The 27,614-nt window shown below is 56.5% G+C and overlaps 3 protein-coding genes and 2 long non-coding RNA genes across 18 annotated transcripts in view; 3 read left to right on the top strand and 2 right to left on the bottom strand.

Annotated features, from left to right (window-relative positions):
- Window positions 1-27,614, top strand: part of LOC137775366 (homeobox protein Hox-C6) — a 64,545-nt gene that overhangs the window by 3,586 nt on the left and 33,345 nt on the right. For 3 of the 11 annotated variants that reach the window (XM_068561171.1, XM_068561173.1, XM_068561175.1), the window contains exon 1: window positions 22,499-23,058. The exons of 1 other annotated variant lie outside the window; for it this stretch is intronic. Coding sequence is in view for 3 of the 10 variants with exons in the window: in XM_068561165.1 (XP_068417266.1) it covers window positions 25,097-25,138 (42 nt within the window). In the remaining 7 variants the exon portion in view is untranslated. Of the gene's footprint in view, window positions 1-632; window positions 694-22,491; window positions 23,059-23,265; window positions 25,139-25,235; window positions 27,411-27,614 lie in introns of those variants that run through there. 7 more of the 11 variants (XM_068561177.1, XM_068561166.1, XM_068561170.1 and 4 more) reach the window with 7 other exon arrangements.
- Window positions 4,723-5,688, bottom strand: LOC137775368 (uncharacterized). Of its 2 annotated transcripts, none has more exons than XR_011076008.1 (2): window positions 5,404-5,688; window positions 4,723-4,970 (listed from the first exon to the last, which is right to left on the bottom strand). It is a non-coding gene; the product is annotated as an uncharacterized lncRNA (long non-coding RNA). The 2 variants fall into 2 exon arrangements; XR_011076009.1 differs by lacking the exon at window positions 5,404-5,688 and adding an exon at window positions 5,272-5,366.
- Window positions 5,661-8,706, top strand: HOXC9 (homeobox C9). Its single transcript, XM_068561178.1, has 2 exons — window positions 5,661-6,430; window positions 8,160-8,706. The coding sequence occupies exons 1-2, from the start codon at window positions 5,893-5,895 to the stop codon at window positions 8,402-8,404; spliced, it is 783 nt and encodes a 260-aa protein (XP_068417279.1). The 5' UTR covers window positions 5,661-5,892; the 3' UTR covers window positions 8,405-8,706.
- On the bottom strand, window positions 10,942-15,892 carry LOC137775293 (uncharacterized). 3 transcript variants are annotated; one of them, XR_011075997.1, is made up of 5 exons: window positions 15,038-15,892; window positions 14,360-14,410; window positions 12,255-12,339; window positions 11,848-12,064; window positions 10,942-11,652 (listed from the first exon to the last, which is right to left on the bottom strand). It is a non-coding gene; the product is annotated as an uncharacterized lncRNA (long non-coding RNA). The 3 variants fall into 3 exon arrangements; XR_011075995.1 differs by having other exon boundaries at window positions 11,827-12,064; XR_011075996.1 differs by lacking the exon at window positions 15,038-15,892 and adding an exon at window positions 14,782-14,822 and having other exon boundaries at window positions 11,827-12,064.
- Window positions 14,376-18,549, top strand: HOXC8 (homeobox C8). The gene is made up of 2 exons (XM_068561027.1): window positions 14,376-15,461; window positions 16,842-18,549. Exons 1-2 carry the CDS (start codon window positions 15,026-15,028, stop codon window positions 17,132-17,134), a joined length of 729 nt encoding a protein of 242 aa, XP_068417128.1. The 5' UTR covers window positions 14,376-15,025; the 3' UTR covers window positions 17,135-18,549.

The raw sequence follows: 27,614 nt of genomic DNA on the forward strand, positions 1-27,614 counted from the left end.
GCGCCTCGGCTAGGAAGGGTGTCCGGCCGGGCGCGAGAGCACGAACAAGGTGGATTGTGTGTGGACTTTGGCCGCAGACGGAGCGGAGCGGGCTCCCGGGGAGAGGCCAGCGGCGAGGCGGGCAACCGGAGGTTGAGTCTGTAGCAAGGACCTTGAGGTCTGTTTGGTGTTTGGGCCTCGGGGGCGGCGGCCCAGAGTGTGCAGCGCACAGTGCGCGGAGCGCGGCGGCCAGCGTGGGCGAGGCGGCAGGCACCGCACACCTCTGCAGCTGCAGGGCCGGGCCCAGGACGTCTGAACTGAGGCCCACCAAGGGTCAGAGCGTGAAAAATAAATGCAGTTAAAGGTCTTTCTTTCTTTCTTTTCCACGTAAGAGGTCCTTTCTTTTTTGTCTCTTTCGGAGATACCTGGATTTGGTCCAGAACAGGTTGCCCGCGGGAGGGCCCCGCGAGCGGCAGCGCGCGAGGGAGGGAGAGAGGGAGGGAGGGCGAGGAAGAGGGAGGGAGGGAAGGAGGGCGGGCAGCGGCAGCTGCGGTGGCCGGGGCTTCCCTCCCCCGGCGGAGGCGGCTTCCCTGCATCTGTGGCCGTGGGGAGCCGAGGAGCAGGTAACGAAGGCGCTTCCCGAGGCGGGATTGGACCAAGCCAGAGGGACCGAGTCTTCCGGGTCTCTGCCCAACGCCCTGGAGGGGAGAGAAGGTAGGGAGATCGGCGCTCATCCGGCCCGGCACAGAGGCCTGGGGAATGTTGAACCTGTATTTGATTTCAGGCTCACACTCATGTTGTGAGTCTGTCTGCCTCCGGAGATGCGGTTTGCCTGCCTGTCTGTCTGTCCGTCCGTCTGAGACGTTCCAAACCCTAGGCTGTCCTTCCAAAGGCTGGAAAAAATCGGGCAAATTCGTCGGAACGTACACTTTCATTCACTGGATTCTCTGCAACTCAGCGGACCTGGTTGGTGCGTGCCCAAGTTGGAGGGAGCTTTCCTCCTGCTTTCTGGCTGCCGGATCCTCTGGTTCCCTCCACCATGGGCTGAGTTTCCGGCTCCAGGTTCGCGGCTTGCCCTGAGGTTTGAGGCCAGACAGCTCCTAGTCTGGCAGGGAAGGCGGGGGAGAGCCTGGCTCTGGCCCCTTAATTGTACTTCGGACCCTTATTGTCTCTCCTTTCGCCACCTCGGCTTGCCTCAGTCTGGGCTCCAAAGTCACTGCAAATTTCCTTGCGACACACACATCACACAAAGATCGGGTAACCAGGCGCCCAAGGCCATGGGGGCTCCAAGCGCAGAGCACCCCTAGCTCTGGGGCCGCTCCCCCTCCAGCCACTCCACAGGCGGGGAAACCGGACCGGGTTGGGGGAGCCGGAAATAGCCCCGTTCGCTGTGGGGCGGCTGGGCAGGGGCCGGTGGGAACGTAGGCCGTGGCGTTGAGAGGGCCACGTTCACAGCCCCTGGGGGTTGCACTCCTGCTGGGTTTAGCGGCTGGACTCCTAGTGTGTAGGGATCGCGGGTACCCACCTGGGGTGGGTGCAGGACGCTGGTCTCCTCGCGGCAGGCCAGGAGATTTCAGTTTCTGCTTCCAGCGCAGGCCTGAGCTAGGAGGAGTTGTGTGTGTGGGTGTGTTTTTCCCAACAAAGAGGGATCAGGAGAGAAAAGGGGGGAAAGTAGAGGGGAACCAAGGAGGGGGCGGGGAGGAGGAGAGGGCAGCGGAGAGGTGAACTGAGCCCATTTCAGGGGGAGAAGGAAAATGAAAGCAAATGGAGTACACACAGCCTCCTCCGCGCTGACGAGCCGGGAGCGGGCGCCCTGCCTGCGGGCGTGGGGATGACCCGCTGGGGGACTGGGAAAAGCCTGTTTTAAATTTAATCCGAACTTGGCGGTGTGGATTGAACCGGAGGGAATTTAAATCACTAAAAGGGAGATGCAGGGCAAGGGGAGGGGATGAGTATAAACTGCCTGTCTTTCTGTCTGTCTGTCCTTCCCACGGTGGTGCTAGCTTGATGGTGGTCCCAGCTGTCCAGGTCTGAGGTGATGCAGTAAGGGTGCTCCTCCCCCTGCGGGGCCTCTCCTGTGCCCAGTGCCGTCTTTTGGGGTCAGAAGAGAGCTCTAAGAACTAGAGTGGATGCACAGCTGCTAGCTAAAGCTGGGGTCCCCCCGCCCGTCCCCAACAGGGACTCCCAGTGGCCTCCAGTCCCTTGGGTTCCCCATCGGTGATGAGGAGAATTGAAGGGAGTGGTGGGGGTGAGAGGGAGGCTGGGAACCGGGCAGGAGATTCAGCAGGCATAACTGAACCTGGGAAGACAAACCCCTCCTTCTTGGTTCTCCCACATCCTTTGTGCCCCGACACCTACAGGCCTGGATTTGGGGGGAGCCTGAAGGTCTGCTTCAGAGCCCTGACCTGCCACCCCATCTCCAAATGCAGAGAAGAGGGGTACTACCCACATGCAGTTGCGGAACCCGAGGGACCTCGGCCTGGTGGCCTGGTGAACTCAGGGACTCCCAGCCTCTTCCAGCCCCCCTCCACCTGGCTGCCTCTCTCAGCAAGGCCTAGGCAAAATGGGGCGTTGGTGGGGAGGGGGCTGTGGGCGAGGCCTGCTTCCTGATCCACAGCTGTGTCTGTGCCTGAGTGAGGAGGGTCTGAGTTCACTCTCCAAAATGAAGGCGCGACAATCTCCCCTCAGTTTGACAGGGAACTTGACGGCAGCGGAGAGCGTGGGCCTGGTGATCCAGGCTGCCCCACTGCTGCTGCCTCTGCTGGGTGGGCAGGCTGCTCAAGAGTTGAAAAGAAAGCGGTGACCGAAGTGGGTAGCAGAGAAAGGGGCATCTGTTTACAGCCAGTATGTCTGGGGGGCTCTCCCAAATAGTAGAGGCTCACAGGAGAGGGGCTGTAGGGGCATCTTTCTTCTAAGAAGACTGAGGTTGGGACAGATGGGCTCTGTTCCCTGGCGAAGATGCAAAGAAGGAGCGGGTGTGAAACCTTCTCCTTCCTCATGTCTTCTTTGCTCCTTGACGAGACCGTGGCTCAGCTCCCAGCTGCCTGGGCGGCTGCCTGGGCCGAGTTAGGGTTCTATATCCCAGAGGCCTGGTGTACCCACCTCAGCAGGTCGCCCGGGAGAGGCAGGAGAGGAGGCCTCTTCCTCCTTTGTGTCCAGACAGAAGTGGCCGCAGCGCCCGGAGCTGGTCCCGCGGCAAAGGCCCGGCCAGCCAGCGGGCTGCACAATGCCACGGCTGCTCGGCCAGCCCGCGCCCTGCCCGGTCCTGCCTTCCTGTCGCCGCCCTTCCTCCGGCTCGCTCTCTGCATGCCTTCCTTTCCCTGCTCTCCCCCTCTTTTCATCCTGCCTCCCCTCTTTTCTGTAATTCTCCCCTCTTTCTTTCTTTTATCCTAATCTGTTTTCTTTTTTCCTTCCCTCCTTCCTTTCTCCCTTCCTCTCTATGGGCCTGGTGCCGTGCTTCAGTCTTGTTGTCTCAGGCTGTCTCGGGCTCAGTCTGTCTCAGGCTCTGTCCTCTGATGTCCTCTTGGTCGCAGTCTGGCCCCAGGCCCTCTGAAGGCTACACAGCTCTGCTCAGCATTGCCAGCAGTCACCCAAGAGCCAGGCAGGGTCCCCAGCCGCCTGGGCTGGGGGAGGTGCTGATGGCGCTGGGGATTTGGAGGAAGCCTAGGCAGGGGAACGGGAATCTCCTGTCTTTTCCTTGAACTAGTGAGGGAGAATTTTTGATTGACAGCTAACCCAACTCCATCAAGGCCAAAGAGGTATGCTGTTTCTTGGTGTAATTTGGATTTCCCAGACCGGTCCAGTCCGGGGCAGGAGAAGATAATCAGAGCCGAGGGTAAAGAGGCTGAGGTCCCGGGTCGTCTCTCCCCAGCCCGGTACTTCTCACGTCACGCCCCCACCATGCGTCAAAATCCCAGCCCTGCTGGACCGAAAAGGACAGAACCGGGGTTGGGGGTGTGTGGGGGGGGAAGTAGGGACTGGGGAGGGGGCCCGGCAGGCTGGGGTCAGTGCTTCGGGCTGCAGATCTATCCTTCCCCCTCAACTTCCCCCCACCCCAAACACACATATTACACTCTCTGGGACACCTATCTCTAGCCCTTCTCCTCCCCAGAGGAGACAGGTCGACAGAGATGTGGGGTGGGGGGGAAGCAGCCTCTGCCCCCCACCCCTGGCATTTGGTCCTTTCCTGGGAACACGAGGGGTAAGAAGGGCAGGCGTCTCGGATCTGGGAAAACTCGTCCTTCCCTGCTGCCTCAGAGCCTGTGTCTTAGCCTCAGCTCCTGCCTATTTCCCCTAGCGCAAACTGGACTCTTTCCTGCTGACCCTGAAATTGTACCCCTCCTTCAAACTCACTCTGCCCTGCCTAGGGTGCCTCTGTCTCTGGGGACATCACCTGCTCTTCTCCCCCGCCCCCAGCCAACTTCCCTGCCCCCTCTCTTGCACCCACATTGAGAATTTCCTGCTTGCCTAAAGCCCACTTTTGCTAAACCACCATGGGACAGTGTGATGGAAAGCAGAGGGCTGGGCAATGAACCCCAGATTCAAGGAGGAGGGTAGCGACCAACTTATTTCGGGGGGGGGAATCCAAGTTGTGTGATCTTCCCTACAATCACACTACCCCTCCAGAATTCCTGTGTCTGACTCCAAAGAAATTGCTTTCTCCCATTCCTCTGTAGCTTTTTTCCCGTTCCAAAAACAGCCTACAATTTTATTTAATGAAAGACACATTTATGAACAATCAAATGATCCTCATAAAATTTTTATTGAAGGACGTAAAAACAAGCTACTTGCCCACGACCGAGGTCGCTCTCTTGCCTTGCCCGCTCTCACCCTGGCTCTCTGCAGACAGAGCCCTGGAGTGACTTCTTTTCGGGGGGCGGGGGAGGGCAGGATGCCTCAGAGATGGAGTTGGGGGCAAAGGAGGGCGAGCAGGAAGACGGGATGGGGACACCCCACTGAAGTTGTGTAGGTCTCTCCTCCACTTCTTCAGGCTGGCAAAGAAAGATAAATAGATACAGACAATAAATTTAAAATAAAGGCGTTTGCATATCTGTGCCAAAGCCAAGAGAGGACTTCTGGTGACAAAGGTGTACGAGGTCCCGAGGTCCTACCCCTCCCACCCGCAGACCACCTTCCCCAAGCTTCCCTTGCCCCAAATTTGGGGGGCTGAGTTGGCCAGTGGCAGAAGGACGCTCCCCTTCCCCTCCTTCCCTCCCTCCACCCCAGCTTCCCCAGTCCCCTCCCACTCTCCCTCCCTCGCTGCTGCTGCTCCTGAAAGAAATACATACATACACACTGTTTAAAAACGTATTTTTAAAAGCCACGTTCGGAACTGACAATCGCTGATCTAGGCTCGCGCAGAGACTGCGGGAGCGTCGGGGCCGACAGAGACGGATTACGTCAAGAAATAGTTCCTCCACCTACCTCGGCCGGCCTCTCCGCCCCTGCGGGGCTCCCGCGCCCAGCTCGGCCCCGGGGGTCCGGAAACCCTGGCTTCGGGGAGTGGCACTTGCACACCATTAAGAAATCCTCCCGGGGGTGGGGGCGGAGGCCATCTGCTTAGGAGTGGACACGAGCCAGGGGCTTCTCTGCTGAGATGCGAGTTGTCCTGAGGGGGTGGCCGGGTCCTTGGGTCCAGAGTTGCGAACCCCCAGGAAAACGCAGGTCGCGGGGATCAGCAGAGAGAAGGGGGTGGGAGAAGGTTAAAAAAAAAAAAAAAGCCAGGAAAAAAAGCCCCTGCGCATTGATCCGCGCCGTATTTTTGGGTAAATACGATCACGTGGGGGCCGGGGAGCCAATGAGCTGCGGGGAAAAGGCTGGAAAAATAATTACCTGCCTTGATTGTTCTGTGAGCAGATAAAAAGTACATATACAGTTCATACAATAATCTTATGTATGTAAAACCCTGTTACGATGTCGGCGACGGGGCCCATCAGTAACTATTACGTGGACTCGCTCATCTCTCACGACAATGAAGACCTCCTAGCGTCCAGGTTTCCGGCCACGGGGGCTCACCCCGCCGCCGCCAGACCCAGCGGTTTGGTGCCGGACTGTAGCGATTTTCCGTCCTGTAGCTTCGCGCCCAAGCCGGCCGTGTTCAGCACGTCGTGGGCGCCCGTGCCCTCGCAGTCGTCCGTGGTCTACCACCCGTACGGCCCCCAGCCCCACCTCGGCGCCGACACGCGCTACATGCGGACTTGGCTCGAGCCGCTGTCCGGCGCCGTCTCCTTTCCCAGCTTCCCGGCCGGGGGCCGTCACTACGCCCTCAAGCCGGACGCCTACCCCGGGCGCCGCGCCGACTGCGGCCCGGGCGACGGCCGCAGCTACCCGGACTACATGTACGGCTCGCCCGGGGAACTGCGCGACCGCGCCCCGCAGACCCTGCCCTCGCCCGAGGCGGACGCCCTCGCCGGCAGCAAGCACAAAGAGGAGAAGGCCGACCTGGACCCCAGTAAGTTGGGAGCAATTTTCCTTTACAACCCGAGCGGGCGGGGAGGGGAGGCCGGGCGGGGGGAGCCGGATTACAGCCCCTCCGAGCGGCGCAGGGAGCGCGGGAGAGGGGGTGAGGACTCAATAAAAGCGAATTACCTTGGGGAGCTTTCAGGGGCAGGAAGGTCTGAGAAGGGGGCCCAGGGAGCAAGGTTGGGAGAAGGCTGATGGGGGCTCCTCTCCCAGGAGCTGGCTTTGATGAGACCCCCGCCCTCACACCCCCGGCCCAGACTTTTTGGCTCAGTCGCTACTTTCAAAGAAATGCAGACAGGGCCAGGGGATGGGGTGGGGGCAAGGTTCATTTTATGGTTTGGGGTGGGATGGGGGAGAGATGGGGAGGACACTGGGGGCAGAGAGGAAATAACCCCAAGGAGAAAAGCCACCCCCTACCTCCCAGGCAGTGTAGGGGTCCTCATCCCACTAGAGATTCATAAAACAGAGGGTCCATGGGCTTCTCCCCCAGGAACCCTGGGTGAGGGGTCTGGGGGCTTTCCCAGCCTGGGAACTTGGAGAGATCAGGACTTCCAGAGTTGGGGGAGAGAAGTGGGGTCCCAGTCTCCTTAAACTTGAGAGCCCTCTTCTGAGCGTCTGCAGGAGAGAGGGGTGGGAATGGGGGTCAGGGATGAGGAGTGGGGAGCGGGAAGCGGTATCTCCCCAGATTAGAGAATTGTACACACACAACACACACACACACACACACACACACACACACACACTCCAATCAGGGAAACAGGAGCCTTCTAAGTATTGCAAAGAAAGGCAGGGGTAGGTGAGGTGGGGTGGGGGGACAGGTGAGAGCTGCAGGTCCAGAGAAAGAGGAAAGAAGGGGAAACAGCAGGGTAAGGGGTGCAGCCCCTGGGTGTGAGGAAGTGTCTGGGGGAGTCCCAGGAGGGGGTTGCAGGAAATCCTTTCCTGAAGCCCCATAAGGGGCCAGGGCCTAATTATACCCCTCTGAAGGCTTCCCTCCTTGCCCTCAGCTACTCCCATAAACCTGAAATTGGAGGCTTGGCTCCTGCAGAGCCTGTCCTGGGGCTGGCAGGAGGAGGGGGCACTGGAAGCCAAACAGGGAAGCTGAGATATAGGGGAGCCTGTCCCCAAGGCCAGCAGCTCCCTGGGGAGAGGAGAAAGGCTTTTCCCATCCCAGCATCACTCTGAGAATTCGCCTCATCAGGGTTGAATTCTGAGAGAGCGGAGATGGGGCGCTGGAGAGGGTAGTGAGGGGCTTGGGGACTCTCAGGGTCAGGAAGCAGAACTGCTGAAATTTCAGGACTTGGTCGTGGGCTGGGAGGATGGGAGGGGGCGGAGGAGGAGGGAAGTGGGGAGGAGAGAGACCTCGCTATAAAAATAAAAAACAAGAGAGAGAAGTGTTTATGGGCCTATGAAACGGTTGGGAATTTGGACTTTTTATGGAGATATTCTCGAATTACTACTCTTGAAGCTGAGGACCAGACTGTAGAGGCTTTGATAGCTTCGATTTCCTATCGTTTTAGGTGCTGGAAACCGAAGAGGGGGAAGATGAGGAGGGGGGAGAACGCAAAAGGAGTAAGGGGGGAAATTCCTCAAGCAAAACGTGTCCAAATTCAGGTTCAATTATTGGGTTTGGGGAGCCTGGCTGAGGCTGGGGGTGGGGTGGCAGGCGTCCTGGACTGGAAGGGGGCTCCACTGACCCCTGCCTGTGTTTGGCCCTCCAGGCAACCCCGTGGCCAACTGGATTCACGCCCGCTCCACAAGGAAGAAGCGCTGCCCCTATACCAAGTACCAGACGCTGGAACTGGAGAAGGAGTTTCTCTTCAATATGTATTTAACCAGGGACCGTCGGTACGAGGTGGCCCGGGTTCTCAACCTCACCGAGCGGCAGGTCAAAATCTGGTTTCAGAACCGGAGAATGAAGATGAAAAAGATGAATAAAGAGAAAACCGACAAGGAGCAATCCTAAACCCTGCCCCAGCCTGCTGCCTCGGCACAGCCAAGGGAAAAACAAAAAACCCACAAAAATACCCCAACCCAGGCGGGAGACAGCACGAAAAAGAAAAGGAAAGAGCAAGATAGAGAAAAGCCAATCGGCTTAAAAAGAAAAAAAAGGGAAGGGGAGAAGGAAAACTCTTGCGATTTGGGAGGGTTCAGTGTTGAGAAATTGGTGTTTTAGTTAGTTCTACCCAGCAAGGAGGAGGAGGCCGGGAGAGAAACCGCGTTCTCTTCTCCCAGCGCAACTGAAATAAATGACACACACAAATGTGATTTTTTTTTCTCCTTTCTTCAGAGAAGCCAGTACTTGAATTCGCTATATTTCTATTTTTTTTTCTCCTGTGTTGTATTTGGTCCGGGCCATCCTTCCCCAGGCCTGGGGTGCTCTGCGTGCAGATTTTGTACAAAAAAAAAGACACACACATATAGACAAGAATGCTTCCCAGCCCAGGAGCTGAGGGGCGACGGCCAGGGACCATGCCGCAGGCTGGGTCCAGCGGCTCAGGCCAGCGCCTCTGGCGTGTACATAGCAGTGTCTCCTCATCCCCAGAGTCCGTCCTGTAACGTGCTTCTGTTTGTTATGGTAGAACAGCTCTGTGTTAATATATCGAAGTCACTTAAAAAACCAGAAACCCAACCGTATCCAGTTCTCGTTATTTCTCCTCCCTGTGGCTCCCAGGCTTCTGGCGTGGAGGAAGCAAGTGCTTAGATCCTTTGGGGGAGGCGGGAGCCAGGCAAGGGGCTCCCTCTGCTTCAGAAGGGCAAGTCCCCGCTGCTTCTCCAGGCAGGGTGCGATGGGGCTGAGGGCTGCCGGGGTGCAGTGGAGGCTGCCGAGGCCCGGGTCCAGCTTGTGCCTGCCCAGGCTGGCTGCCTGTGAGTCTCCTGGTAGCTCGATGGAGTCCCTGGGGGTGGGGGCACGGCATGAATGGTTTTCCCTGGCTGTAATTAATTGTAATAATTTATGAGTACATGAGATCGGAGGAAAGAGATAGGTAAAGATGAAAGTTGGGTGCTGGGTGAGGGCCCGGGCTGGATTCTTGCCCGGCTGCATCGGTGCTTCGAGGGATGGCTTGGGGTGGGGGGGTGGGCAGTGCTAGGGAGGGTGTGTGGCGAATGGTGAGGAGGAAGGCCCAGCAGGCCTCAGGGAGCTGGACAGGCACTGGGCATTGAGAGTAAAAGAAGGAAGATGCAGAGAGAGAGTAGGGAGAGAAGAAAAGGAGGAAGGAAGGAAAGAAGGAAGGGGGGCAAGGGAGGGAGGAAAGAGAAAGAAAAAGAGGGAACGAAAGAAAAGGAAGGAAGGGAGAGAGGGAGGAAGGAGAAGGATGGCAAAACCAGAATCAGAATTAGATTTAGTTTCTACTTCTCAATGTATTCTCAGCTCCTCTCTCTCTCTCTCTCCACCTCCTAGTTCTCTCTTTTCTAATCAATCTCTCTCTCTGGTGCTTAGTTTGAATGTTGATCTGGGGGTGACAGGGTTATGCTGAGCGGCTGCAGCATTCCTGGGAGATGGCGCAGCTAGGGCCCAAGGATGGTCAGGGATTAGCCAGGAGTGGAGGGTTCTCTGGTGGCTGTGGGACCCAAGGGGCAAGGATGTGGGGATGTGTGTGTAACAGCCCAATGGGGCTGGTTGGCTGCATAGCACCCCAGAGCGCCTTCCCCAGAACCGGCAGTTTTAATCTGCTAATCAGAAGCAGACTCAAGCTGCCGGGTATGACTCGGCCCGGCGCCCCCATTCTCGGAAATCCCCCAATCTGGAAACTATTAAACTCAGACTGCTTGAAATATAGCCCTTTAATATCTCGGGCTGCCCATTCTGGGGAGGGTGCAGAGTGTTGCTCTGAATACTTGGGGAATACCACCGTAGAAGAAAATAATTGGGGACCCCAGTCCCTGTGCAGCTCCCTCCATGGCATCACCTTACAGGACTGGTGAGGCACTTGTAGGGACCAGCCCCTTCCCCATCATTTGAATCTCCTACCCCCTCCTTCTACTAAATTCTCCAATTTCGGGGGCTGGAAGAAGGTGGGAAGAGGTGAACATTTTGTTTTGATAATATTTCCTCTCGTCTTCCCCGCTTAAGGAGAGACCTCCCCAAATTCCAGAAGCGATTGTTTTCTCAGTCCTTTTGAAAGGTGCTTTGCCTGTAGTTTTCTCTCTTTTCTCGCTTCCTCGCTCCTCCCCTGGGCCATTTTGGTGTTCCGGGACCCTGGCCTCAGTTCCGCACCGGGCGGAGGACAAGGCACCCGTCTCCCTCGATCCTGACCGCCGGGACTCAGGCTTCTCTCCGGCCCGAGCTCGGCGGCGTTTCCGGGCCTCCACCCCGCCCCTGCTCCAAGGCCCTGTCGCCTCCCCTCGTCCGTCCGTCAGCGCGCGGCCTGCTTCCTGCGGCCCGCCTGAGCCGGCCTTGCTCCGGGCAGGAAGGAGGGCCCTGACCAGAGCGTGGGATCCAGAGCAGGCCCACCCGGTCCAGCCCACTGTTCAGTACCAGCTCAGCCTCCAGCCTGCAGGTCAGGATTGGATTCTATTTTTATTTATTGTCATTTGTGAGCTCAAACCACAACAACACAACACACATCTGGGGAAAGAAACGAAAGCTGGGGAGGAAAGAGGGGCTTGCAAACGCCCCCCTGCCCTAATCTTCTCCTCCCACCTCTCCTCTGCTCCTTTGTCAGAATCACAAAACCCTAAAGGTTGTTCCACTTGGGAAGGCAGAGGATAGGTACATTTCCGCGGCCCCGAAATGCCTCTTTTATGGCGCTGTTTGTCTCCCTGCGCTGGATTCTGAATGGGGCCGAACAAAACAGCAGCGCGGAGCTGGCTAGACGTCTGGGCTTGTTTTATGGTTTAAATAAGGTGGACACTCTTTCCTTTGAAATCGGATTATAGGAATGTTTTGTCTATGGTCCACGGAGAACAGGACCTCACTGGCTGGGAGGGAGAGGTGGAGAGAGCGCGCGCGTGAGAGAGAGGGATGGGCTACAAACCAGGGGCAAAGAGCCGGGAGAAGTCAGAATCCCACCCCAAAGTCCTGCAGGCGGCAGCGGAATAGGCGGTGCGGAGCCAGCGGCAGGGTAAGAGGAGCGAGGAGTTTAGGGTGCGCGCCGCGGGCAGGCGGTCGCGGGAGCTTCGGGGCGTACATCTGCGTGCGCGGAGGTGTTCCGAGGCCAGAAATGAGCCTGAACGCGGGTGAAATCGCGGCAGTTCCATTGCACAGTGTCTCTTAATGCGGGAAGGGAGGATGACAGAAAGAGAAAATAGTGTGAAACATTTGACAAGGTTTATTTCGAGAATTTAGAAAACAAAAGAGCAGCAGTCCGGAGGGAAATCCCTTCCGGGGACCCCTCTCACGCGCACCCATTTGGAAACTCCTTCCTCCCTCCTCCCACCTCCCACCTTTGGGTCAAGCCTGGGGACCTGCTTGCTCTAGCTGTTGGCTTTTTCCCGGCCGGACTGCGTTGGAGCAAGTGGACGCGAGGTGGCGCTGTTGCTCAATGTTAGAGGCGGCGGCGGTGCCCCGGGCCGGCCTGGCCGCACTGACGTTTGAGGCCCGGCCCCGAGGAGCAGCAACGAGAAGGCCCGGCGCCCCGGCCCAGCCCGGCCCCTCTGGCTCTGAGCAAATCAATCCTCTCACCTGTGAGGTGTAAATAAATCGCGAGTGGCGGCGGGAGATGGGCCCTCGCTCTGGCAGCAGACTTGGGAATCTCAGGAGGGCGGGCGCCGAAAATAATCGCTTTGCGTAGGAGATAAGCACGAAGCAGGCAGCGCGTAATTATCACGAAAAGGCAGAATGACCCGGACAAACGAACATAAATCCGTGGTACCTAGTAGGGCGGTGCAGGCCTCGGGGCGAGGGACAGAGACGCCCCAGCAAGGATGGCTGCTTGCGGTTTCTTTATTTCCAGGCTCCTGGAGCGAAATCAACCAGATACGTGTAAAAGAAAAAAAACAATCAAATGAACGAAAGAAAGAAAAGGCGAGGGACGCCCCCCCCTCCACCCCGAAAGGGGAAACCAAGTCCAACCCGGGATTTCGGGACTGGTGGGCTCTCGGAGCAGACGGTGCTGGCAGCACACTCGGGACAGTCGCATTCCAAGACACAAAGGCCCGGAAGAATAGCTCTGTGGCAGGGTTTTTGCTGGACCATAAAGTGTCGAGATATCCCCCCAGCCCCTAAAAGATAAGGCGCAGGCCCCAGAGCGGATCCGGCCTGCCCAGCCTCCTCTTTCCAGGAGGGGAAGAGAAAGTATTTATGACAGTCCCCAGTGACCTAGAAGGTGGGAGCCCAGAGTCTGTCTCGTTCAGCTCAGTAGCCACAGAACAGGCTCAGAAAAGGCAGGGCCAGAACCAAGGCTGCAGCGTGCTCTGGTAGTGGAGGAGACCTCTGTCATGTCCTCTACTGCCCTGGACCCTGGGGAGGCCTGCAGCCCTGGCACGGCCCTCCGCTGACCCTCCCCTCCTGCTGCTCCAGGGCCAGAGTTCTGGGTGTCACAGAGTTTGGGTGGTCCCTAAGTCAGATGGGGGTAGGTTCTTCCAAATTCAGGGGATCCTGGAAGCGTCTCTTGCTGGGCCACCAGTGACTCTCCTTTGGGAATTTGGCCGAGAGTGGCCATTTCCTCAGCAATTATTTAGATACAAAAGGGGGAAGCTCATTCTCTCTACACCATCCTCCCCTGCACTTTCATTTCTTCCTCCATCCCCGGAGCTGGGCTCCGGATGGGGAAGAAAAAGATCTGGTTTTCTAACCGCCTCCTTCCTCATCCAACCCTGAAACCCCAGGATGTGGAAGGAAAATAGGTAGCAATTTTTTTCATGATGCAAAGAGCTAAAGATGCATGTGTGTTTATCAGGTCTTATTTTCATATGTGCCTGGATGTGCATGTGTGTGCACAGTGTCTGTGAGGTGACAGGGGTGCTTCCCGGCATGCGTGATAGCTGAGTGAGCATGCATTTGATGTTCTTCAGAATGGAAGGTAGCACATACAGTATGTGTGGATCCCGAGTATGGCCCCGCGTTGCCCTGTGTATGACAACCTCACACACTGTGGAGGGGGAGGACCGGAAAAATCATTCTTATTGCTCGTCTTCATTCGCCTGCACACAGCACACATATCCACAGCTCTCTGACTTTCTCCCTTTTCTCTCTGTCTGGGTTAAGTCCACATAATTGTACATGTTTATGGCCAGGAAACGGTGCTGATGGAATAAGGTTCCTTTATCCATTAGAATTAACTTGAATTTACCCAGTCTTGGGGATGGGGGAAGCCCCCCAGAGAAAGTGTGGGTAAATATTTAAAGAGTGTCTGTTGACAGTTCCCATCCACATCCTGGCCTGGGCAGCCTGCCTGGGGAAGTGTAGGGGGGGGTGCGGTGAGGCCAGGGGGCCCCTCCTAGCCGAACTGGCATTTCCTATGGGGTTAGGGTATGTGGGGACAGCTAAGAGGCCTGCTTTAGTCTCCTCCAACCCAGATACAAGGGGTCTCCTGAGAAGAAACCTCCTGGATCAGCCCAGCCAGAAGCCAGGGACCCACCAGCTGCCCTCTCCTTCTCTGTCCCCACCAGCAGCTTTGCTCTCCAGCAAGCTCGTGGCTATTGCCCGGGCTTCCTGCCTCAGGCGGGAGCTGGTGTCTGAAGGGTCAGTGCAGCCCTGACTGGGTATATGGAGTGCCCCCTGCCTCTGGCCCTCTCCACTACCCACAGCAGGCAGGCAGGCAAGAGAATCTTAAGGATCTAGGGAAGACAGGGCAGCTTCCCACCCTGGGGAGGGGCAAGAGTCATGGAGGGTTCTGAGGCCTGAAGTGTTTGGGGATATGATGCGCTTGTTCCTCCTCAGAGTCCCCAGACTTAAGGACCTCCCTGGGGAGCCCATCTTTGGGGGTTAGGGGAGCAACTGTTTCTTGTTGGCATTCAACCCCTCGGGGTCTTATACCTGTTGAGGTAACCTGAGTTGACCTGCTGGCTCAGGTATCTCTCTCTGTCTCTGAGAGGAAGGAAAAGAGAAGGGGGGAGAGGCACCTTCAAATCTGAATGCGCACCTTGGAAAAGCTGGCCCTAGTCATTAGCTAGGGCTGGCTCACCACCCCCCGACATACCACACCCCCATCCCTCCCCCTTCCTCCCCTGCCCTTCTTCCAGGTCCCCCCCCAGCCCTGAACCCCTCTACCACCCGCCCGCCATCCCTCCCTTTCTTCTCTCTCTCTCTCTCTCTCCCTCTCTCCCTCTCGCCTGTCTTCATGTCGTGGATTGATGAACGCGAATCGCGTGTAAGCGCCGCCACCGCCGGGGAGTCTGAGGAATTCGCCTGGGCTGTTAAAGGAAAGAGCTAAGTGCGAGAGCGCGAGCTCTACCTACCGACAGTGAAGAGAGCCGCCGCCGCCGGCGCCGCCGCCCGCTCGCCCGCCGCCGCCCGCGCCCAGCCCGGGAGCTGCGCCGCCCCGCCGGCACCCAGGCGCCCCCCACCTGCCCAGCCCGGCCCGCCGCCCCGGGGAGCCGGCCGGCCTGGGGATCGCTCCCGGGGGGGAGGGCAGTTTCGGGGTCCCGGGCGGGGGAGTCGGGAGCCAGAGGGGAGAGGGCGGCGGGTTTTCATGTGCCCAGCATGAGCTCCTACTTCGTCAACCCCCTGTTCTCCAAGTACAAAGGCGGCGAGTCCCTGGAGCCGGCCTATTACGACTGCCGCTTCCCGCAGAGCGTGGGCCGGAGCCATGCGCTGGTGTACGGGCCCGGCGGCTCGGCGCCCGGCTTCCAGCACGCCTCGCACCACGTCCAAGACTTCTTCCACCACGGCACCTCGGGCATCTCCAACTCGGGCTACCAGCAGAACCCGTGCTCGCTGAGCTGCCACGGAGACGCCTCCAAATTCTATGGCTACGAGGCGCTCCCCAGACAGTCCCTTTATGGGGCTCAGCAAGAGGCGAGCGTGGTGCAATATCCCGACTGTAAATCCTCCGCCAACACTAACAGTAGCGAAGGACAAGGCCACTTAAATCAAAACTCGTCTCCCAGCCTCATGTTTCCATGGATGAGACCCCACGGTGAGAAGCCTTTTCTCTTTCCCCCTTGGTCTCCCGCGCTCCGGGGTCTTCCCCCACCCCTTGCCTCCTTTTTGTCTGCCCTCGCTTTACGTCCTGGCTTGGGGCTCTCTCGGGCCCCACCCCCGGGCATGAGTGGGTTGCTGGAGGTTGGGAGGTTCAGCTGGGGGTGGGGCACGGAGTTCGCCTGGGAGATTTGGGGGATTGGGGTGAAGGTGGGGGAAAAGGTGGTGTCTGGGTGCAAAGGGTTAAAAAAAACGTTTTCTCCACTTCTGTCAGTCAGTCAGTCTGTCTGTCTCTCTCTCCCCTCCACCCCTCTGTCTCTCCCTCTCACCATCTCTAGTCAAAGTTGGGGAGGTGGCTGGGAAGGGGCCGGGGACCCTGAGGTTATCAGCCTTTGGAGCAAGCCAGTTTCTCCATAAGGCAGACAGCCTCAGTCCAGGATAGTGGCCAGGCTGTCTTGGGGTGAAGGGAGACCCCTGCTTCCCTCCCCTAGCTGGGTCAGAGGGTGGCGGGACCCCAAGGACAGGTGCTCTGCCTGTCTGGGGCCCCCACCACCTCCTCTCAGAGCGCTAGCCTTAGGGCCACTACCCCAACTTTGCTTTACTTCCCTCAGTTGGAGAGAAGAGAGAGCCAGAGAGGAGAAAAAAATGTCCCGGAAAGGATGGAGGCCATGCAGATTAGTGAGCTCTGAGGTCCGGGGGACCCTCGCCAAGCTGTCCCCAATCAAAGGCTTGCGGGGTCTCCCTGAGACCCTCAGGGCAGCTCAGGTCATGAGCCCCTCCAAGGGTGGCCCCTCAGAGCCCAGTTTCGAAGTAAAAGGGGACGCGAGAAGTCGACAAGTTCCAGCGGGGATGGCGCGTGATTTATTTGCTGGTTTCCAGTTAGCAATCAGGCCAAGCAGTGATACATTCCAGGAGATCAATTCTTTTTCTTCTGGAAAAGCATTAGGCAGAGAGATCCGAGGAAGGGCAGTGAACAGAGCCCCACTTCTTCACCCCCAGCCCTTATGCCTTCCTTTTGGAAACAGACTCTGTCCCCATCCCTGCTCACCCAGTGCCCCTCTGCACTTGTGAACAAAGCTGCAAGGGCCAGTTTTCTGGGACTGCAGGCCTGGGGGGACTCTACAGTGCTCCCCTGGCCTCTGCCAGCCCCTACTTTCCAGACAGACCCCAGCCCCTGCCCCCCCCACCTCCCAAGGTGAAGCCAGACCAAAACAAACCCCCAAACTTTCCTGCCCTTGCCTGATTTCCACTCTTGCCTTTTCTGCAGGAGGGAGGGGAACTGGGGAGACCACAGGGGGGACTTCAGGGGAGGAAGAGTGACAGGGGAAAGCCAGGCCCCCACCCAAACATAACCAGACTGGGCTTCTGTTCTGTCCAGCTCCGGGGCGGCGCAGCGGAAGGCAAACTTACAGCCGGTATCAGACCTTGGAACTAGAAAAGGAGTTTCTCTTTAATCCTTATTTGACACGAAAGCGCCGGATTGAAGTCTCTCACGCCCTGGGACTGACTGAGAGACAAGTGAAGATCTGGTTCCAGAACCGAAGGATGAAGTGGAAAAAGGAGAACAACAAGGATAAACTGCCGGGAGCCCGAGACGAGGAGAAGGTGGAGGAAGAAGGAAATGAGGAAGAGGAGAAAGAAGAGGAGGAAAAGGAAGAAAACAAGGACTGAGCAAAAGAGAGAGACATCCTCCCCCCTTTAGCAACTCCCTTGAAGTTTCGTTTTATGGTAGCGGATAAATTGAGAAGTTTACGACTGTCATTTGCTTTTATAGAGAATAGAATGACACTCAAAACCCCAACTACCTGTCAGATACTTGCAGCTCGGGTTTTATTACCTTTGGACTTCCCCCGATCTTTATTTGTTTGGAGACTGGAGGGGGGAGGCTGAGACACAGCGAAAAGTTCCAAGTCTCTGTCTCAGTCGTTGCCCCAACACACACACTTGTCCATCCCCCCACCCTTCTTAGTCCTGCCTGGATTTTAAGGTCTGAGACCTGGCGTCTTTGCCCCTTCTCCCGGCCCTGTCTTGCCACCCTGCCACCTCCCTGCTTCTCTGGTATTTATTTTAGAGGGGAACCCCCTCAAACTGCAGAAGAAGACTCGTGGCTTTGTTTTCAAGCTAGGATTAGTGTATTAGATTGACTTTTTTTTTTTTTCCCAAAGGACAGAAAATTGAAGGAAGGAAGGAAAAGAAAGGGAAGATGTTCAAAGACATTTTTTAAATGATAGCGAGGAATATCCCCTCTCCCTCCCTGGGGCTCCCCGCTTAGAAAGACTCCCTTGACTTTCTCTAGGAACCTGATGGAAACCTGAAGCAGATGGGGGTCTCCCCCTCCCCCCTCCCTTTCCACGGGATAGATAGGAGCCTGCAGTCACCCGCTAAGATCCTACCTAGCCATCCCATGGTCACTCGGGCCCATGCCTTCCTCCCCTTTCCTGTCTAATTTCTGTTGTTGGGCCCAGCTTCCTCTGAGCTGCGTTGGTGTGAGCGCTCAGAAATCACCATAATCATGAAAATAATAATAATACTGATAATAATAATAATACCAATGATAATAAATCTTTAACATACTACCTAAAGGGAACCTGCAATAATCTTGAAAAAAATAAAAAAGAGAGAAATTTTTAAAAATCCTAATATGGGAGAAAAAAAGAGAAAAAATTTAAAATAAAAAAAAAGAAAGAAACCTCCAACGTATTTTATCACTACCTATAGGAAGAAATCCCGCTTTGAGAGTATTTGTAATGCGGATTTGTTGTCGTTTGTTGCTGCTTATTTCAATAAGAAAAACCCAACAACTGAGACTGCCTAGCCCGACGGTCCTGTGCGCTTTTATTGTGCTTCTAACCCCAGTAGAGTAGAACTAAATTGCACTGAATGTATAGTTAACTCTGTCTTGAATTCTCTGTTTATGCAATGTGCTCGAAAGAAAAAAAAACGTTTAAAATATATCTATAATAATAATTTTTCGTCATTTGTCTTTATGTCCAGCTATGAATGTAGATTTTGTGTCCCAGCAGCCTTGTTTCTGGTCCAAGTACTTTGTATTGTATACGTGAGTCATAATAAAAAAAAAAAAAGAGGAGAAAAACAGTTGAAGCTGCAATGACTGACTTGTTTTTTCCCAGCACACACCCCCCCCCCCGTTCTCTACCCCCTCCCCTCCTTATCCTTCTTTTTCAACACTCTGGTAAAGGTTTCCTCCACTGATTTGACTTGGGGTTGGGAGCACTCACGTGGAGAAGGGCAGGAGAGTTGAGAGGGCAGGCTGGACTGGGAGGGCAGGTGAAAGGGGGGAGGTGAAGAAGAGGAGGAGGAGGAGGAAGAGGAAGAGGAAGATGCTCTTGGGAGAACCTTGGCTCCAAACAAAGTGGGTTTCTGGATGCCAGGATCCCAATGGGAAGAAAGCATCTTCTCCCCACTTATCCCTCTTCTTCCTCCTCGTCCTGGGCTGGGCCCAGACCAAAAATCTGCCCCTGTGCCCCTCTGGCAACTAGGCCTTTTTCTTCCAGGGGCTGAGGATGAGGATGAGGCAATGGGGTGCTTTCTGATCTCCACATGCTCCTCATGGCCAACCCTTGGTACTCAGCACCCAGCACTAGACCATGAACAGGGTGGGAAGGATGTGAGGCTCAAGGCAGTCTGGAGGGCTTGGCTGGAAGAAGCCTGAGTGTGGGGGGGCTAGGAAGCTTAAGCCCAGGGGAGAGGAGAGGAGAAGGTGAGTGGACTGGCATGCCAAGCACCATGGGCCCACAGTCTGAACTGCGAATGCGGCCAGCACAGGGCCATCGCTGTCACCTAGCCTGCTTGCACTTACTCCAGCCTCTGTTCTGGCTGTTTCAAGCCCGCTCCTGGCTTCACCTTGGCAGTTGGGCAGCCTGCCCTGGCCTTACAATGTGGGTCAATTGGCCTGGGTTGGGGGGTGCTACTGAGTGTACAGTCCCCCACCCCAGCCACAGCAGGGTAAGGACAGTCTTCATTGGACTCCTCATTCCCCAAAATAAAGGGTCAAAGGCTAAGGGACTCGGGGCAAGGTGTCTCTCACTCCTCCCTGGAGGGTCCTAGACAGAGAAATCTGTTTATGCCAGTAAGATCCTGGTCAAATAATACCAAATTCCAGAGATACAAGTCGTCTGATTCAGTCATGAGAGGGGGAGAGGGGAGGGGAAGGGATCTTCTGGTCTTAAAAACCAGACCCCCAAAGACTGAAATATTTTTGAGGCCAGATCCCTCTCTCTGTCTCTCTCTATCTCTCTCTCTCTCTCTCTGTTCCCTGGTCAATGATTTTCCCAGACTTAGGCCCAGGTCGACTCTAGTTTTGTGTAATTTCACCCGCATCTGGGTGCCTGGCTCCCACTCAAAGTGGTCCTGAACACAGGATTGGATCAGGCGTCATTAATGGGGGACTCCTGCGGCCCCAGCGAGGCTGCCGATTGGAAGCGCAGGCTGCCGGCAGCCGGGAACAGCTTTGAGCAGCTCTGGGGGAAATGTTTCTCGGAACCTGGGGTCCCTGCTGCCAGCCGCGGGGCATCCAGGTAACCCCGTCTGCTGCGGGAAACACCGGCAACCAGCCGGGGAGGCATTTCGCTCCGACGTCAGGCCTTCCCACAGGCGTCCAGACTCCGAGGGCCGGCGAGGGCCGTTTCATTTTTAAATGTGGACTTCTGATTGCTATTAATACAAATCGCTGGCCCGGTAGCCGAGTGGGTTGACCCTACACTAAGTGGCTTCGAAGAACCTCGCCGAATTTTCCCCACACCCAATGCCCCATTCAACCCCGGCCGTGCAGTGCCGGTGGCCCCAAGCCCGGCGTCGGAGGGCTGGGTGCGTCTGGCACCGGGCATCGCTTGAGATGCGAAGCATCGGGTGGGCAAGACCAAGAGAGCTCCAGCCGCCCCCTCTTGCAGCACCCGACCCCCCACCCCTGGTGCCCACCGCCTCTGTTTTCTCGTTTGGAGAGAAAAAGAGGCAAAACCCGTTTTATGGGGGAACTTAATTGCGAGCGGCTTGTACTCTCTTTAGAAACGCGTCCTCCCAAATGCTCCCGCCGTCCCATTACCGGAATGGGGACCATTCGGCTGCAGCAGATAGGACTTTCTCCCATTCTTTACTTGTTTATTAGCCAATCAAAGTGGCTTCCGAAAGCTATTTGTGATTTGTGAAAAATAGTATCTTTCAAACTGCTGAGTTGAAGCATCTCGCTCATTTCGCCTTGCATTTATTATTCTAATCCCAACCGTAGAGAAGGGATAATGCAGCTATTAAGTTGGGGGGCAAATTCGTTTCTCTGGCATTTTTGAAAATTCTCGGCATTTTCTCTCCCTCCCCACTTCACTGCAGAGGCCAAGGGAGTAGCGGGCCTGCAGGGGATCTGGGGGGTGAGGGAGGCAGTGAGTGCCCTAAAGGGTTCCTTGGAAGAGATGGGAGAGTGGATTGGCCTCCCCAGCCTCAGCTTCCCTAAATGAGATGCCCCAGCGGCCGCGTGTTGGCTAGAGAGAGTCACCCCGCCCCAGTTAAAGCGAACTCAGGACAGGTTATGCCACAGACTAGAAGTAAAATTTCCGGTGAACTGCCCGCAGTGCTGCCCCATTCTCCCCTCGGCCCATTGTGAAAAGCTGGGCCAGCGCTTCCTTGTCGTAATTTTTAACTACCTGTTATAAAATTTATGGGTGGGTTTGTAAAAGGAACGAGGTCTCTGCATCCGGCTGAGGGAACTGCTTCTCTTACTGTGGAGGAAGTTTGGGGAGGGGATGAGGGACCCCCTGTTGGTTGGGGTGGGGGCACCCAGCCACGGAAGTCCCCATGCCAGCTTAATTTGGGACCAAGGGAAGAACTTTGCGCCTTCAGATCTCCAGCTGGTGGGGAAAGTGGCTGGGTTGCGATTGGTTGGCAAATAGTCTCTATGGGGGAATTTATTCTGGGCTCCCCCACGCTGGATTCATTGCCAAAATCAGGGGTCTGGAGTCTCGGGTGCTCGGTGTTTAGCATGGAAGGTGGAATTTAGGGAAGAATTGGTTCTTTTTTCAGAGCCTTCCAAGGTGTGTCCCAGCTGCCCAGATACTAGAATTTTTCCGAAAAAGGCAGGCGGCTGTGGGCCACCCGATAAGACAGAAAAGGCTTCACACGACCATGCACTCAAAGGAAAAAGAAGTGGGAGCCAAGATTGTGGGCCTTTATTTTTAATTCTAGAAAGATTAGGAGGAAGCTGCCGTCTGAACCTAGGAACTGAGGAGACCTGACACTAGGGATGGTCTTGGGGGAAAATGTCATTCGTTTTCTCTGAGAAAGGAACCTGGGGATGACGGGCGCTTTGGGGGTTCTAGAGGCTTCCCCCCCTTCCCATCCCTCCTGCTGCCTCCTCAGGACTGCCCAGGACCGGTCTCAACCCTCTCTGCTCTTCAGACCGTGGCCAGGTCAGGCTTGGTTATTAGGCCTCCAGCCGCCTGCCCCTCCCGTTCCCAGCTGGGGTGAAGTGGGGGGGGGGGCTTCCCGGACGCCCCATTGGGAAGGATGTTGTTCTCTTCCTAGAAAAAACAGGGGTAGGGAGGGAGCAGGGGTAGGGAGTGAATCCCTTCTCAGTCCCTTCACGCCGCCACCGGCACTGCCCCAATGCCACAAACCTTTGCAAAGCTTTGGTTCCGCCAGAGCCAGCCTTAATACCCCATTTATTAAGGAAAATATGTAAAATTCGGTATGGCAAAGGGAGGCAGCTGACTGAGCAGCCAGAATCCTTCCTTCTCTCCTGTCACGTCCTCCCGTTGCCCTTTCCGCGCTACCCAGGAGCAGCCCGGCCCGTGGGGAGTGGGCGGTGGGTGGGGGTGGGGTGGGGGTCTGGGGATGCTCCCTCTGCGAGAGAATTGGGTAAACATGGCGACCGTGGCGCCCATTTGCACACGCTACACAAATGCATCGCATTCCCGGTTGTTTGCAGAAAATTTACAGCTGAGTAATAAAAGTTTACGATCGACTCACAAGTTGGATTGGCCACAAGAAGTCATGTGGATTCCATCCATGAACGTGAACTTTTTATTGTGGTTTGTCCGTTCGGAGCGCTCCGCAGAACAGTCCTCCCTGTAAGAGCCTAACCATTGCCAGGGAAACCTGCGCTGGGCGCTCCCTTCATTACCAGTATTTTTTTTTAATTAATCTGATTAATAATTATTTTCTCCCCTCATTTAATTTCTTTCCTCCCAGATGGAGTTGCTGGAAGCTGGAAGCACCTGGGGAGCGGGGTGGGGGGAGAGGCAGGAGTAGAGGGCACCCCTCTCTCCCTTCCCGACCCTCTAGCCCCCCAAGGGGCAGGAGGAATGCGGGAGCAGGAGTTGAGATAGGGAGCTGCAGATGCCTCCGCCCCTCCCCTCTCCCAGGCTCTCCCTCCTGCCTCCTTCTCGCAACTCTGCTTAAAATTTATTTGGCTTTTTGATTATTGGGACTACTCTTTTTTATTTTTAAATTTATATAAAGTATATATATGTATGTGGAGCTGAAACAGTCTCGGCAGCGGCACAGAATGAGGGAAGACGAGAAAGAGAGAGTGGGAGAGAGAGAGGCAGAGAGAGAGAGAGGGAGAGGGAGAGTGACAGCAGCGCCCGGTAAGTGTTTCCTTATTGGTTCAAATATGTAACTAATGGTCCGTAACTGGGTGGCGGTTTCAAGATAAGGACAGCAGCGGCTTGTCTTGGTTAGAGAGGAGAGGGGGCTGGCGAGAGGGTGAGAGGGTGGGCGCGTGGGCAGTTATGCGGGGGGAGGGGAGGGAGGAGAAGAAATTGGGTTAAATTGGAATATGGTAGTGGGGGAAGTGTGTTGTCCTTATGTCACTGTGCGCTGAAATTGGGGGTCAGGGGGGCAGAGGACTGCACCGGTGGGGCTCAAGGCCTGGGTCTAGTGCGCGGACCATGTCCCTACGTTTTACAGATCTGCGGCCTCTTGGCTAATGGGACTGGGACAGAGGGGGCCCGGAGCTCAAACTCCAGGGCAGGTGAGAAAACCTGTAGGCTGTAACCATTGCTCCCTGAGCAGAGTCAGCCCCCCAACCCCCAAACAAACTTTCCAGCGCCCCCTCCCTGCTCCGCGGCCCCCTCCCTGTCTCCGGGAGACCGCGACCGCTAGAGCTCACACATGCGCAGTGCGAGCCCAGGGCCGGGCAGCTGAGCAGGAAGAGAGCGCAGCTAGGCGGGCGGCTGGGCCTGTTAATTGGCAATTAGGGTGGAGGCTGGTGGCTGGTGCGCGTCGGCGGAGGGGAGAGCGTCTGCCCACCCCTGCTCCCACCCCCACTCGAGCGGATGGAAAGATGGGAGGTGCTCTGCGCTGCGGGTGGACGGGTGGGGGTGGGGCTGGGGGACTCGGTACTCGGTACTCAAAAGCCATCTTGTGCTTGGAGAAAGGGGGCTAATCTGCCTTCTCTCCCCGCGGCCCGGAGTCCCCCACCCCCAGCCGCCGCCACCCCACCCAGGATACCCACTGGGCTGCTTCACCCGCGTCGCCTGGCTGCTCTGGGCTGGGATCTGCCCTGTCTGGGGCGGAGGTGGGAATTGGGGAGGCCCCTGGATGGGTGGGGACAGGACCAGGCCTCGCTGGCGGGGCCTCCTGGGTGAGCGGAGACAGTGAGGACTCAAGGCACGGCTGGCTCATGGGGTAGGGACGTCAGAATTGGGCGGCCTGGAGGGTCCCGGGCGCTCGGGAGCTTCTTAATAATTGGTGCTAATGGCGTGTTGTATAGTCTTAACCCAACACACATGGTTGCATAACACAGTGGCTTAATTTCTTCCAAATGTACGTAGCCCTGAATGTGTTGCAGCTTGATATATGACCCCGCCCTGCTCCCTGGCCTGGGTCCGAGGCGGCACCTATATGTGTGAGCTTCTGTTTATAAAGGGCGGTGATGCACATACAATCGCTTACACACCCAGGCAGACACACCCCAGAGCTGGGGGAGGGGGGTGCATATTCCTGGAGAGATCCAAGAGTCTGGGGGCCAGAGTCCCCTCCAGTCCGAGCCAAGAGCACCCCCCCCATCTTCCTCCAACCGTGCGACTGGGCTTCTCCGCCAAGCCCGAGTGGGGGAGGGGATCACTCCTCGATTTCCTGTTTAAACCCCGACCGGTCGCCTGGGGGGGGGGGGATGGAGGGGGTGGATAACCTGTTTTTATCAAATTCTTAAAAATATAATTCGACTGCATTCAAATCAAACCCCTTGGGCCCGAGTTGACGGTGAATCTTCCCTCCCCTACCCCCACAATCCCCTTCCCTTCCTCTCCTGCCCCCCCAAAATTCCCCTTTCGCAGCCCACATAAAGGCCTCGGAGGTATTCTCCCGGGGAAAGAAATGGCATTTTCTCTACCCCTTCCACCCCCCCACCCCCAGTAGGACTTGTGTGTATCGGCAGAGGCGTCTGCCGAGGGGCTAATTTCGCGTTCCTTGTTTACGATCGAGAACAGCGCTTGGCTCTTCCCAAATGGGCTCAGCCCGCCGCCTGCTCGGGCGGCCGCGCGCTCTCCCGCCGCTCCGGCGCGGCCCAGGGGCTGACGCCCCGGGGAGCCAGGCTGTGGCCGCCGAGGCCCCGAGTCCGTGCAACCTGCAAGGGGCAAGGGGAGTACAGTGGGCCAGTGGAGGGGCCCCAGAAGCCTGAAAATGGGAGCCTTTCTCCTGGCGTACTGTGGGAACCGCCGATCGGTGAGGCCTCTATTTCTCTTTCGCTGTATTTTGTCTGCCCCCACGCCTGCAGATGGCCTTACTGATTTGCGGGGGGGACGGGGGTGGGGTGGGGAGTACGGACAAGTCTCCTTTGTTCACCCCTGAGGACAACAGTTTCCGGAGAAGGCCTCTCAGGCCAGTAGGGCTTCACCTGGAATACTAGAGGGGCCCCCTTCCTTTGGAGGGGTGGGCCTGGGCAAGGCTGGGGTATTCCCCTCGGCCTACAGGGATCTAACCGAACGTGGCTGGTGAGACTTAAGCGTGCTAGGGTTCGTGGTTGTCGGGTTAACAGCACCGTCCTGAAACGTCCTTATATAATATTTTTATCAGTTGATTTTCTGTCCCTTCCTGGCTAGGGTCCTGCAGGCCCTCACTCCCTTCACCCCTAGACTCCTCCTCAGGACACAGAGAGATGCAGAGACAGCATAGCAACAGTGACTGGCCCTGGTTTTCTGTGTTCTAGTCTGGCCAGGGAAAAAACCCAGCCCCAAATGCCAGCCCCTTCCTTCCCTCCTTACTTTCGATTTTCTTTCCCTTCTCTCTTTCCCTTGATGGTGCTCAAACTGAAACACAAGAGGGGCCACCCTTGGCAACCCTCAGCCTCCTTGCAGGCCAGATTCCCTGTAGACAAGGTCCTTAGAGAGGGAGAGCACTGCTGTGATTGTCTAATAATAGCCAGGGCAGCTGAGAATAGCATCAGGCTCAAGGACTCTGCACACCCAGAACTAAGGCTGGGCAGAAGCCCTGAATCCGTGGGTCAGGGTCTGGTGACACTCCCTGGAGCCCAGGGCCCCCAGCAGTCTCCTCTGAGCCCACTCTTTTGGGCACCTCAGGCCTGCCTCTTACGGGGCTTTGTCAGTCCTGCCACGGGCTGTATTTCATGCGCCAGCTCCTAGCTAAGGAGAAGTGGGCAAAGCAAACCCTTTCTCTCCCTGGTCTGACAGTTGTGATCCCCACGAAGAACGAGACCTTGTTTGGAGAAGGCGGCCTTGTTGGGTTGGCTGTTGTGTTCCGAAACCAGGCTTAGTAGCTTTATACATTTATTAGATAGAGGCTGAAATGTACAGGCGCAGACTTATGCATGAATATATACAGACTCATATTTCTTCAGTGGTTAATTGTATATAACCATACCTATATTCGCTCAAACACCGTTTTATGTGCGTGTGAAATTTTGTTAGCCCTCACTAGATGGGCATGGGCTCAAGGAGGCACTGGGTGCCCTCTGTGCGTGCTCTGCTGAAAACGTGTTCGTGCTGGAATCGGAGTATGCGGGTGTCAGTAACCAAGGGATGCCACAAAGGCTTTCTCAGACCTTATTGCCTTCGCTGTCCAAGTAGACGGGCTGGGGAAAGACTGACTCCCTTCTGCTTTCTCTCCACACCTCCCTGCAATCTTCCCCAGCTCAGGACTGTTTTAGCAGGGGAACCCCGTTGTGTTGAAAGTGAGTTCGGTGGGAAACTTTCATGGGTGAGGTAGGCCTGTGAGCAGTTTTGAGCAGTCGCTGGGCCCTGGTGCTTGAAGCCTTGCTGAGGTGGCAGAGGGGATTGGAGTGGTTAAGATGGTGGCCTCTGGGCGGTGGTCTGGGGCGGCTGCCAGCTAGGGTGCCTGGAGAGGCCTCTGGGGAAAGCCAGCCAGACGGGTAGGGGTGCGGTGAACATCTCTCCCCCGCCCCTGCTCGCCCTGGCCGCTCACGGGGCCCCAGCTTTGCCTGTGTCATCTGTAGGGCAGATTAGGGGCTCTCTAAGTTCCCCAAATACCCAGATCTGGTTACCGGTGGGACTTTATTTTAATCCTCTCTGCTACCTACGCCGGGGAGATGGCTGATGGGCAGAAGAAGCTGGGTCTGACCGCCTGCAGGCTTAAAGCACTGAGTGTGGGCCAGGGCTGGGAATTAACCAGCCTTCTTTCTCTCTTCTGGGCCCAGGGAAAGACAGAGCTGGTGGGGGGAGTATAAATGTCCATTAAAATGCCCAGGAAAGAAAGTAAGGACGGGAGAGGGGCTCGTGGGTGTTTTTCCTCCACTCCCTAGGTGATCAAGTTCCTCCCAAGAATCTCCTGTCCAGACTTGCCGTGGGTCCCAAGGCGTGCAGCTCTCTCCCACCTTCTCTCCACCGGCACCAAGGGCGGCCTTGAGCTTTTAGGCCTGGGCGGCCCCCGGGTGCCAGGGTGACATTACCCCCAAAGTGTGCTCCTCACCCGGACCCAGGCCTCTGCCACGGCGCCGCAGCCGCCCCTGTTTATTGTGTCTGTGAGTTGTTTACTTGTTTTGTCTGCTGCCACCCTGCGTCAGAAACCCGCCAAACCAGCAAACTCACCCAGGAGAACAAAGTACAGCGCTATCCTGAACTCCCTCCCCTTTCCGGCACCCTGCTCCCGCCATTACCATCTCCCTCACTCTCCCTTTCCGAGGGGAGGAAGCAGAAATCGTCCTAAAATAAGGCAGCTGTTTATA

This window comes from Eschrichtius robustus, chromosome 13 (genome assembly GCF_028021215.1).
Source record: "Eschrichtius robustus isolate mEscRob2 chromosome 13, mEscRob2.pri, whole genome shotgun sequence".
Lineage (NCBI taxonomy): Eukaryota > Metazoa > Chordata > Mammalia > Artiodactyla > Eschrichtiidae > Eschrichtius > Eschrichtius robustus.

What these genes read in the sequence shown, in the direction of transcription:
- HOXC8 (XM_068561027.1), top strand. Translation starts at nt 15,026, where the DNA reads ATGAGCTCCTACTTCGTCAACCCCCTGTTCTCCAAGTACAAAGGCGGC. An exon ending in TCCATGGATGAGACCCCACG is followed by an intron (nt 15,462 to 16,841) that starts GTGAGAAGCCTT and finishes TGTTCTGTCCAG; the next exon opens with CTCCGGGGCGGCGCAGCGGA.
- HOXC9 (XM_068561178.1), top strand. Translation starts at nt 5,893, where the DNA reads ATGTCGGCGACGGGGCCCATCAGTAACTATTACGTGGACTCGCTCATC. An exon ending in GAAGGCCGACCTGGACCCCA is followed by an intron (nt 6,431 to 8,159) that starts GTAAGTTGGGAG and finishes TTGGCCCTCCAG; the next exon opens with GCAACCCCGTGGCCAACTGG.